General features: G+C 39.2%; 1 protein-coding gene across 1 annotated transcript; it reads left to right on the forward strand.

Moving 5' to 3' along the window:
* Positions 1-10,913: 10,913 nt before the first annotated feature.
* Positions 10,914-11,804, forward strand: LOC118032015 (uncharacterized). The gene has a single exon (XM_035036574.1). The coding sequence runs from the start codon at positions 10,914-10,916 to the stop codon at positions 11,802-11,804; it is 891 nt and encodes a 296-aa protein (XP_034892465.1).
* The last annotated feature ends 839 nt before the right edge of the window (positions 11,805-12,643 follow it).

Raw genomic sequence — 12,643 nt, forward strand, 5'->3', positions numbered from 1 at the left:
ATTTCTCTCTTTATATTTGTTTTTTATAATTCTTAAGTTTTGCTTTCATTAATATATTGTTTATGCTTTTCATTTCCTTTCATTTCCTTAGTTAACTTGTATCTTATTTATGTTCTTGTTTTGTTTATTTATGTTTCTCTTCTTCATTATGTTTAGCTAAGTTTATTATGTCAAGGTGAAAAGGTTACACTAATGGTGTAAGAATAAGTATGGTGTAAACTCAACATGGACCTTAATGTTTAATATTAACATGTCTTATCTTTTTATCTTATTAATTCTTAATACCTTACTTGTTAAATGGTTAATCTAGATTTGTGTTGTATAATACTTGGTACAAAAAATGCTTGGCACTCTCATAGCCCAATCGTATAGTATTACCTACACCTGAGCTATGAAAAGAACTTGATTTGTTGTTAACATTAGTTAACATCATGAATTCCTGACACTATTTAAAAGTTTGGTGTTATATAAATAAGATAATTAATATGATCATGTTAATAATTTATAATGAGCTATTAATGACAAATCATCCGATTGGAACCTCCTCCGTGTGTGGTTTCCAAATTGAGTAATAAGAGTTTATAACCATACTTGTTTGAAATACCATTAGTGGATCCTCTAACCTTAACATTTGTTTTTATCATTGTTTAATCCTTACATTAATCTTTCATCTCAAAGTTCTCATTAATTTCTTCATCTTCTTCTTTTACTACTACTACTACTACTACTACTACTACTACTACTATTACTATTTAATATTACTACTATTACTATTACTATTACTATTACTATTATTACTATTATACTATTATTATTATATATTATTATTTATATTATTATTATTATTATGTTTATATTATATAATATATCTCTTTAATCTTTTCATAAAATCAGTATATAGGCTGGAAACCTGTGACCCGATCTTTTAGATCATTCTCAGGTATAACAATGCCACGTACTGAGTATTATTATTATTATTATTGTTGTTGTTGTTTTTTATTGTATTGTTATTTATAATTTATACAATTAACCTCTCTGTGGTTCGACCTCGGTCTTGTCGGGTTATTTATTACTTCGACACTCCTGCACTTGGGAGAAGACATCAATCTTTTGGTCATGTCAACCGGCCCGTTTAAAGAAGCCAGTTCTTTGGATAAGTTAGACGCCATTAGAAATGACTGGAAGCAGCCTGTTTTGGTCTACAAAGAGGAGCATCAAAAGGAGTTCTCGGTTAACCCTAATTATTCAATATGGAGGAGCGGCAATTCATTGGTAAAAGAGCAAGGGGAAATCTAAGATAAGTCATCAAAGCTTAAAAGAAAAAGGGTCAACAATGAGGAAGATCTCCAAGAAGAACTGGATAAGCTAAGGATTGAGCTTGGTAAAAGCAAAAATCACTAGAAATTCCTGGAAAACCAACTCTTGAAAGAAGATGAGATGAAGGCCTCTCTAGATCAGCAATTGAAAGAAAAAGATGAGCAAATTGTTGAGTTAAGAAAGAACCAACATGAAGCAAATAAGCAATTGGAAGAAGGGAAAGTCAAGTATGATGAGTTGGCGAACAAACATGTAATGATGGAGCAAGAATTGGCGACTCTAAAAAGGGCCTAAAAAAATAGAAAGTCTGCTAACAAAGAAACAATAGCTTATCTGAAGAAAGAAAAGGACCAATATAAATTAAAATGGGAAGCTGAAAAAGAGAAGAACATATTAGCTGATCTCACCATTGAAGAAGAAAGAAGTTTAAGAACTCGGTATTAGGTCCAGGTTGATGATGAGAGAGAAGCAAGAAGGCTAGCTGAATCGGACATGAAGGAGTACCTAGACAAAATAAATGCTATGAGAAACCGAGTTTCTATGATACAAGCCGAGCTTGAGTCTCGAGAGGAAGAAGCAAAGAAGATGCAAGAACAATTTGAGGAATGGCAAGATTATATCAGCAGCCTTGATGTACAACTAAACCCTAAGGTAGCCGAGCTTGATATAGAGAAGGAGGAATTGCCAAGGGCCAGAAAGCAGATTCAGCAGTTGGAAAAGATGGTTCAAATTTTGGAGACAAACAATGAATCATTAGCCGCCAGTAATGGAACACTGCTTCAAAATAACACCTAGTTCCATTACAAGTTCGAACAGACTGACAAGCTAATTGACATGGTGGCTCGAAAGGCAAATGAGCTACAAGTGAAGGCTTCTAGGATTGACAATAGTCGTCATAGATATGAGGAATATTTGAATGAAGTTTCCTCTTTCATAAGAAATGTAGCCAATAGAGGAATAACATTTGAATAAAGGCACTTTATATGAACCATCTGTATAGGCTTAAGCCTACTTTGAACTTTTGTAATGTGTAAGGAATTCAATCAATCAATCAAAGGACTTGGGTAAAAACCTCTTTGAGTATATCAGACTTCAGATTCTAACTGTATTTGACAAAGAAAGTCATGGATTAGCTCTTTAATCCTTATACATGCATCTTTTTCATTTGCATCCATATTCAAACATTCATTCATTATAACACACATGCATACGCCAGGTTAAAATATAGGTCCCCAAAGAGTTTATAACACCCGACTCTGAGCAAGGAATATGGAAGACGAAGAGCGTGCTTACCGTGAAGCTCATTTCCAAGAAGAGTTGAATTCTCTAAAGGTTAGCATGGCTCGTCTCACCAACTTACATGAGCAAGCATTATGGAATACCTCTGGTGAAGGCCCTTCCACTAGACCTACCACTTTCCCACCAAATCAACCTGAAGAAATAATAGGAGAATAAGCACAGGAGCCCCGACACAATCCAGCATTTGTGCAATCAACAACACCAGCACCAACACCTACAGTCGCAGATGCATTCGCTAATGAGTCTCACAAAACCAAGCCATTTGATGACATTGACCAAGACAAGATGGCAGCACTAGAGGCCAGGATTAGGGTCATTGAGGGAGTAGATTTATATGACCTAGTGCGAACCGTAAAAATGTGTATAGTCCCTAATGTGGTGGTACCAAAAAAATTTCGAGTTCCTGAATTTATCAAATATACCAGAACTCAATGCCCTGTTACCCATCTCAAATCCTATTGCAATAAAATGGCAGAAGTAGTGCACGATGAGAAGCTACCGATGCACTTTTTCCAAGACAGCTTAAATGGAGCAGCATTAAGCTGGTATATGAGGTTAGATAAACCAGGATTCATACATGGAAGGATCTCGTAGATGCTTTCATCAAGTAATACAAATACAACATGGATATTGCTCCAGATAGAACCAATATATCTAACCTGGAAAAAGGGAATAAGGAAAGTATAAGGGAGTATGCCCAGAGATGGAGAGATTTGGCAGCACAAGTACATCCCCCTCTCCTAGAAAAGGAAATGGTTGCTCTGTTTGCTAACACTCTAAAAGCTCCATACTATGAACACGTGATGGGTAGTTCGGCTCAACAATTCAGAGCGTCGCATTAGCAAGGAGTAAAAAGTGGGAGAATCTCTGCACCTATGGAAAAAAAGGGTTTTGGAGTAAAAAAGAGGGAGATTGATCATGTCGAAAGTAACTATAACAGCAAGAAAAGCCAATTTTAAAGATATAACACTCCATCCCTTTCATCCCAAATTGCCAACACCAATTTCAACTTCCCGATCCCAACTAGAAAACCTGAACCCCAAAACTACCAAGTAAAAAACCAAGCTGAAAGTTTCCCTAAAAAGAACTACTAAAAAACCCAAGAATAATTGCCTCCATTGCTGTTATCCCTGAATGAGATGTACAAAAAACTACTAAGTATCGGACAAGTAGCCCCTGTACCTTTGGCACCCCTACAACCGCCTTACCCTAGCTGGTATAAGCCAGATCTTACTTGCGAATACCATGCCGGTGTAGATGGGCATAACATCTATACCTACAACGCCTTTAAGATAAAGCTTCTACAATTGTTCAAAGCAGGTTAGATAACATTTGAAGATGCCCCTAATGTGAATATGAACCCTCTACCAAATCATGCTTTAGGTAGTGGGTCTATAAACATGTTAGAAATAGAACACTAAAAAATATTAAAGGTGCCATTGGATAAGATCTACCAAATGATGGTAGATGTAACATACAAAGAGGGTAGCGAGAAGTGCTATGAACACCATAACATAGAAGGCCATATGATTAGCCAGTGTGAAGGCTTTCATAAAAAAATGATGCAAATGATAAGTCGTGGATTGATATGAATCGAGAAAGCAAAAGGTGAGGAGGTGTCCATGATGGAAGCACCAAATAAAGAGGTATGCTGAGTACAATTCGTTACAGGAAAGCCACCCAAACTGGTCTTATCCAAACCAGTTGTGGCAAATAAAGGGAATTACAATGCCTTACCTCATGACTATGGGTGTTCCTTTAAAAGCACTTAGCATTTGCCTATTTTTCAAGCAGAAATTGGAGGATTGACCTGTAGCGGTAGATGCTTCACTCTAGAAGAACTGGAAAAACAAAGAAAATCAAAGGGTAAAGAGGGGGTTGATGTGACCGAGGAAATAAACAAACCTATCATTGAAGAGGAAATCAATGAATTCTTGAAGCTGATGAAACACGGTGAATATAGTGTTGTTGAACAGCTCAAGAAAACTCCAGCAAGAATATCACTGTTGTCTTTGATTCTAAGCTCCGAGCCACATAGAAAGGCTTTACAAAAGGTATTGAATGAGGCATACGTTCCCCAGAACATCAATCAAGAAGCCATGGAACATTTGGTTGGGATAATCCAAGTCTCAAATTATGTATACTTCATAAAAGATGAATTGGGTCCCGACGGTATAGGGCATAACAAGCCACTATACATTACAGTACGGTGTAAGGAAATTCTAATTGGAAAGATACTTGTTGATAACAGTTCTGGACTGAATGTCCTACCAAGGTATATGTTGAAAGAAATGCCTATCGATGAGTCATATATGAAACCTAGCACATTGATGGCGCGAGCATATGATGGTTCGCCAAGATAGATAATTGGGACCCTAAAAGTGGAGCTATATGTAGGGCCGCAAATGTTTCTAATAACATTACAAGTAATGGACATTCACCCATCTTACAACATATTATTAGGGAGGCCCTGGATTCATGCAGCTGGAGCAGTGGCTTCTTCACTACACTAGTGTTTAAATATATCCTGATAACTGTCAAAGCTGAAAAATAGTTTCCATGATAAGAAATGTATCCATACCCTTCACAGAAGACTCAGAGAAGGGAATATTCATGCATTTGAAATTGTGAATACGGAATCCTGAGGGTGCAGTGTTAAGAAAGCCTAGAATTCCTGATAAAAAATGGTTGCCAGATGCTTTTTAAAGAATGGGCTCCTTTCCAATATAATTCTAAGATTACCGATCAAGCTAAAGAGTGTAGATCATCTAGGCTTGGATATAAGCCAAAGAAAGATTACTACAAACACGAGTTGCCCCAGATTATGCAAGGATTGAAGAGAGAGCCAGAAGAAGAGGAATTCCATCCCAGGCTGCAAAAGTGATTAGATCTGGCATAAGATCACATCACCCTCAGAGAGCCAAGAACAAATCCGTTTGGATGAAGGATGAAGTTCACAACTTTCAAAATTGCATGAATCCCCTCTGCAAGATCTTCTGTTGAATGAAGGAGTGTACCAAGAATTGGAAGACATTGCTCCTTAAAAAAGTCATTTGCTTTTATTTGATCATGTTCAAATTTGTTTTGCTTTATTTTGACTTATGCTGAGGTGATTTAGCTTGATGCAAGATTTTCTATGTTAACTGAGCCCTTTTGTTTTAATCATGCATTCTTATATCATTCCTCCATCCTTTATACCTTTTCACGAATCACACTTACACGTGCACACCTGATGTAGAACACGGAAGCATACATGCTCAAGAGGATCACCCGAAATTCAAAGGCAACTGAAATTTCGGCAGTCAGGGCGTCGAAGTCGGAGCTGCGAAACTCATCGAGTCAATCTGTTTGCGGAGGAAGTCAGGGCATAGCCCTGATGTCCACTCCAAATTCCATCGTTTCGGCCCCGGATCGTCATTTTTGCCATTTTTTGGAAAGTTTCGTTTTAGCCATAACTCTTGATTTCCAAGTCCGAATTGACTTTCATCAATTCCTACTTGCTCAGGATTTATAGGCCTTTCATATTCTGTATTTATCTCAAATTTGCCATTTATGGTAAATTTAATGTTTTGTGTCGTTTCCTTATTCGTCATGGGTTAGGTTAGGGTTTTGCTTTAAATACCATTGTAAAGCCTCTGGCCGGGGGTACCTATTGATTATTGAATAAAAACCTTGAGTTTTCTGAGAGTTTCTCTCGTTGTAAATCATTTACGGAATATTGACGTTGGTTGTATTCCTTTACTGTTTTCTGCTGCGTCAATTGGTTCTCTAATTGCTCGGACCTTCTCTTCATCCACATGAATCCCCTCTAAACTTACCACATAACCTAGAAACAACAAGCTATCCATTATAAAGCTGCACTTTTTCAGATTAAGGAATAGCTGGTTCTCTTGTAGCACGGCTAACACATCTCGTAACTGCTCCACATGCTCATCCGCGGTCTTACTATAGATAAGGATATCGTCGAAATAAACGACAACAAATTTCCCCACAAAAGGCCTCAATACCTGATTCATCACGCGCATAAAAGTGTTGGGCGCGTTTGATAACCCAAACGGCATAACCAGCCACTCATATAACCTGTCTTTGCTTTTGAATGATGTCTTCCACTCGTCCCCTGGTCTGACCCTAATATGGTGATATCCACTGCGGAGGTCAATTTTTGAGAATAACTTCGAACCCTCAAGCTGATCCAACATGTCATCTAGGTAGGGAATTGGGAAGCGGTACTTGACGTTTATCTTGTTGATAGCTCGGCTATCCACACACATACGCTAACTCCCATCTTTGTTTGGCGTTAACAACGCAGGAACCGCGCATGGACTCATGCTTTCACGGATAAAACCCTTCTGCAACAACTCTTCAATTTTCACCCTCAAGACCTCGTTCTCTTTCGAACTCATCCGATAATGAGGCATATGTGGCAAGCTGGCCCCTGGTATGAGGTCTATATGGTGCTGGACATCCCTCAAGGGTGGTAGATTATTCGACAACTCTTTCGAAGTGATATCCCTGAATTGATCTATCAATGGTTTCAGCCTGTTAGGGGCTGTCACCGAAGCCTCAACTTCCCCTTCCACCACGAGGGCCTTCATTACTAGCGCATAGAACTCTGGCGCACCCTTGATGTCTGCCACAAACTTTGTATCCGAACTGAACACTGTAAAAAATGATTGCTTCTCCACTTCAGAAGCCTTACCGGACAGTGCCTTCCTTTTGTAAGGAGCCATAGCAATTTTATGTGACCCCCATGTGAACAAATAAGTATTATCCCGACCCTTGTAGGTAATATCAACATCATACTGCCATGGACTACCCAATAACACATGACTAGCATCCATATCAATCACATCGCAAACTACTTCATCTTTATATATTTTTCCAATGGAAATAGGAATGCGATAGATTTCAGTTACCTTCACCGTGGGTCGTTTCTTGATCCAGCCGATAGTGTATAGAGTTGGGTGCTTCTCGGTTGGTAGCTTTAAGTGTTCAACTAGGCCCCTTGCAACAAAATTCTCGCAACTCCCGCTATCCACAATAAAGTCGCACACCTTCTGGCTTACGGTGTAGTATGAGCGGAAGATATTATTCCACTGTCTTGCGTCCTCTTGCCTTGGAGTGTATAATATTTGTTGCACTACACAGTTGACTCATTTTCCATCCTCCTCAGCAAACTCTACCCCCTCATAACAGTCATCCTCCCCTGCATCATCTCCAGCAGCCTCTGGATCCCCTTCTTCCCCTTCGATCCAGTTGACAAGTTTGCGATGATCTGGGCAAGTGTTAGAGAGATGCCTAGGTTTCCGACAGTGATAACAGACTCCAGGTGCAGGTCTGGCGGTAAGGGTTAGGATTCAAGTTCGTGTTCGTGTTCGTGTTCTGATTTGGATTTCTGGGTATATTCTTGTTGTCTTGGGCTGCTTGGTTGCTGTTGCTGCCTCCTTCTTTGTTCTGATTCAACACGCCTGCTTGGCTGCTATTGCCACCCTTGTCTGCTATTGCCACCCTTGTCTTTGGTATTAAACGAAGACTCTGGATTGTTTCGACAAAACCCTGAGATTCCTCCTATTCGCTCCATCAGTTCAGCCTTCAATGCCAGATTATGAGCTTCCTCCATAGTCCAAACCACCTATAACCCAATCTTATCTCGCAATGACGATTTCAATCCATTCATATACTTGGCTACGCGCTACCCCTCTATCTCGTTAAGATTGTTTCTCTCCAAGAGTGTAGAGAACTCCATAGTATAATCAAACACAGATCTGGATCCTTGTGAGCAGTCTTGAAGTAATTGAAACAGATATTGTTCATAATCTGGTGGCAGAAACCTCCCTATCATTAGTTGCTTCATCCTACGCCAAGTCCTTACATGCGCCTTTCCTTGTCGCTGCCGATTCTTCTGTAATTGATCCCACCATACTGTAACCCCTCCCTTCAATCGGAAGGCTACAAACCTCACCATCTTTTCTTATGGTATCTCCATCATCTCAAAGAATCACTCCACTTCGGTAACACAATCAAGAAAATCTTCAATTCGCAGATTCCCATTGAAACTGGGCAGATCTGCTTTCAGGCGATAATCATCTTGCTCCTTCGGATGTCTCACAGGTGGAGGTAAACCGTGCCCCATGTCATCTTCTTAATCTGAATCATCCTCGCTGTCAGGTTGGATGCGAGGTGCTGAATTGCGTCTTCTATCAACAGGTTGGCCTCTGGCAATTCCTTCGACGCGAGCCATGTTAACTGGTGGCCTGTTATTGGCGTTGAGGTTAATCCCGACAGCAAGCATCTCACGAATCTGCGCTACTTGTTGCCGCGTCTCCTCCACTGCTGCCCACAAGGCCTCTACTCCATGGTCTCCGCCAATAGATTTTTCATCTCCTGCTTCGTTATTCGCCATCGAGTTTGGAAAATCCGTGCTCTGATACCAATTGACGTAGCAGAAAACAGTAAAGGAATACTACCAACGTCAATATTCCGTAAATGATTTACAACGAGAGAAACTCTCAGAAAACTCAAGGTTTTTTATTCAATAATCAATAGGTACCCCCGGCCAAAGGCTTTACAATGGTATTTAAAGCAAAACCCTAACCTAACCCATGACGGATAAGGAAACGACACAAAACATTAAATTTACCATAAATGGCAAATTTGAGATAAATGCAGAATATGAAAGGCCTATAAATCCTGAGCAAGCAGGAATTAATGAAAGTCAATTCGGACTCGGAAATCAAGAGCTATGGCTAAAATGAAACTTTCCTAAAAATGGCAAAAATGAGGATTTCGGGGCCACAACGATGGAATTTGGCCAAAAATTGGTGTACATCAGGGCCTATGCCCTGATTTCCTTCGCAAACGGCGAAACGCATTGACTCGATGAGTTTCGAGGCATTCTGACTTCGACGCCCCGGCTGCCAAAATTCAGTTGCCTTTGAATTTCGGGTGATCCCTCTTGAGCATGTGTGCTTCCGCTACTTGTTCTACATCAACACCTTGCACTTTCAGGAATCCTGAAAGTTCCATCGATTCACAAAACCACAACACTAAGAATAATTGGCAAACTTTGATAATATGGTTGCAATGGGCGATGAAGAATGGGAGGAAGAGGATATAAAAGAGTTTATTAGGTTAGTAGAATACTCCGAGAAGTCCTGGAAACCTACTAGTGAGAAACTAGAAGTCATCAACTTGGGAAACGAGAAAGAAAATAAGGAATTAAAGATTGGCACCCTTGTTACAACTGAAGAAAGAAATAGACTGGTCTCTCTTTTACATGAATATGCAGATGTTTTTGCCTGGACTTATGCAAATATGCCCTATCTAGATATTGACATAGTCGTACATAAAATTCCCTTAACAAAAGGAAGCAAATCAGTTAAGCAAAAAAACTAGACGAATGCGCCTGGACATGTTGCTCAATTAAAGGCTGAGATTCAAAAACAGTGGGATGTAGGATTTTTAGATGTGGTCCAATATCCTTAGTGGGTAGCTAATGTGGTTGTAGTCCCAAAAAAGGATGGCAAGATCCGAGAGTATGTGGACTATAGAGATTTGAACAAGGCGAGCCCAAAAGATGATTTTTCTTTACCCCACATAGACATTCTAGTTGATAATGCTGCGAGAAATGCTACATATTTTTTCATGGATGGATTCTCTGGTTATAACCAGATCAGAATGGCGGAAGAAGACAAAGAGAAGACCACCTTTGTCACACATTGAGGGACATTCTGCTATAAAGTAATGCCATTCAGATTGAAGAATGCTGGAGCCACATATCAAAGGGCAATGGTCACCCTATTCCATGATATGATGCACCGAGAAGTGGAGGTTTATGTGGATGACATACTTGGAAAATCAAAGAAGGAAGAAGATCATGTGCAAGTATTAAGGAGACTATTTGAAAGGCTGCAAAAATACCAATTAAAGTTGAACCCTACAAAATGCTCATTCGGGGTAAAAACAGGAAAATTATTGGGTTTCATAGTAAGTGATCGAGGAATAGAAGTGGATCCTGACAAAGCCAAAGCTATTCAGGAGATGCCTGCACCTAAGACATAAAAAGAAGTAAGAAGTTTCCTTAGGCGCTTAAATTACATAGCTCGATTTATATCTCAGCTAACAGTGATCTGTGAGCCAATTTTTCGCTTGCTCAGGAAGAAAAATCTTGGAGTATGAGACAATAATTGTCAAGAAGCCTTTGATAAAATAAAAAGGTATTTGCAAAATTCACCACTACTAGTACCTCCAACACAGGAAGGCCATTGATCTTGTATTTGACAGTAACAGAAACAACTATGGGCTATGTGTTGGGACAACATGATGAGCCAGGAAGGAAAGAGCAAGCCATTTACTACTTGAGTAAAAAATTCAATAACTGTGAGTCGAAATACACAACAATTGAAAGGTTGTGTTGTGCCCTGGTTTGGAGTGCGAAAAGACTCAGGCAATATATGTTGTACTACACAACCTGGTTGATTTCAAAATTAGATCCACTCAAGTATATTTATGAAAAACCGTACCTGTCAAGTAGAATAGCAAGGTGGCAAGTGTTGTTGGCAGAATATGACATTGTCTTTATAACAAGAAAAGCTGTAAAAGGAAGCGTAATTGCCGATCATCTTGCAGACCATGCCATGAAGAACTATGATCCTCTAAACTTTGACTTCCTAAATGAAGATGTGATAGTAATCGAGGATGGAGATGGGGAAAGCTATACGTGGACCCTTTACTTTGATGATGCAGTAAATATATCAGGAAATGGGGCAGGAGCAGTAGTAATTTCCCCAGAAAATAAGCAGTATCCTGTTTCGGCAAGGTTATTGTTTGAATGTACCAATAATACAGCCGAGTATGAAGCCTACATTATTGGCCTGGAAGCTGCTTTAGAACTTAAAGCCAAAAAGCTTGAGGTCTTTAGGGATTCCTTACTAATCATTTGCCATGTCAAAAATGAGCGGCAAACCAAGGATGAGAAATTAAAGTTGTACCAAAATTATCTTTTGAGGCTAGCCAATGAATTTAAAGAGATCAAATTCACCCATATAAGTAGAGATAAGAATCAGTTTGCTGATGCCTTGGCAACCTTAGCTTCAATGACACAAGTCGATATTAGAAGTAAGATCCAGCCAATACCCTCAAGGGATTATCGAAGTCTAAAGCTCCCAAGCCCATTTTTGCTTAATTGAAGAATCTCCAGATGGGAAACCATGGTATAGTGACATCAAGAAGTTTCTCCAACATTGAGAATACCCTCAAGGGATTTCCAAGACAAATGAAAAGACTTTGAGGAGAATGGCCATAAATTTTTACTTAGATGGAGAAATTTTATATAAAAGGTCATTTGATGGTACTCTACTCAGGTGTCTGAATGAAAATGATATTGAACAAACATTAAAAGAAGTCCATGAAGGGATTTGTGCTACACATGCTAATGGGCATAAAATGGCAAAGCAAATACAAAGGTCGGGATATTTTTGGTTGACTATGGAAAGAGATTGTATAGACTATGTTAGAAGATGCCATAAGTGTCAGATATATGGTGATATAATAAATGCGCCTCCAACACCTCTGTTCAGTATGATCTCACCTTGGCCTTTTTATATGTGGGGTTTGGATTTATAGGGCCAATCAACCCTAAAGCAAGCAATGGGCATAGATTCATTCTGGTGGCCATCAATTACTTTACTAAATGGGTAGAAGCCAATTCTTATGCCCATGTAACACAAAAAGTAGTCAAGAGATTCATTGAAAAGGATTTGATCTGTCGTTATGGTTTGCTAGCAAAATTGGTAACTAATAACACTTAGAATTTCAATGGGAAGCTAATTGATAAACTATGCACCAAGTGGAAGATTAAACAACTCAATTCTTCCCCTTATAGACCGAAGATGAATGAGGCAGTTGAAGCAGCTAATAAGAATCTCAAGAAGATTATCCAAAAAATGGTGGTCACTTACAAAGATTGGCATGAGATGCTCCCATACACACTTCATGCGTATTGCATCACAGTTAAAACTTCTACAAA

The sequence above is a fragment of the Populus alba genome, chromosome 2 (genome assembly GCF_005239225.2).
Source record: "Populus alba chromosome 2, ASM523922v2, whole genome shotgun sequence".
NCBI classification, from domain to species: domain Eukaryota; kingdom Viridiplantae; phylum Streptophyta; class Magnoliopsida; order Malpighiales; family Salicaceae; genus Populus; species Populus alba.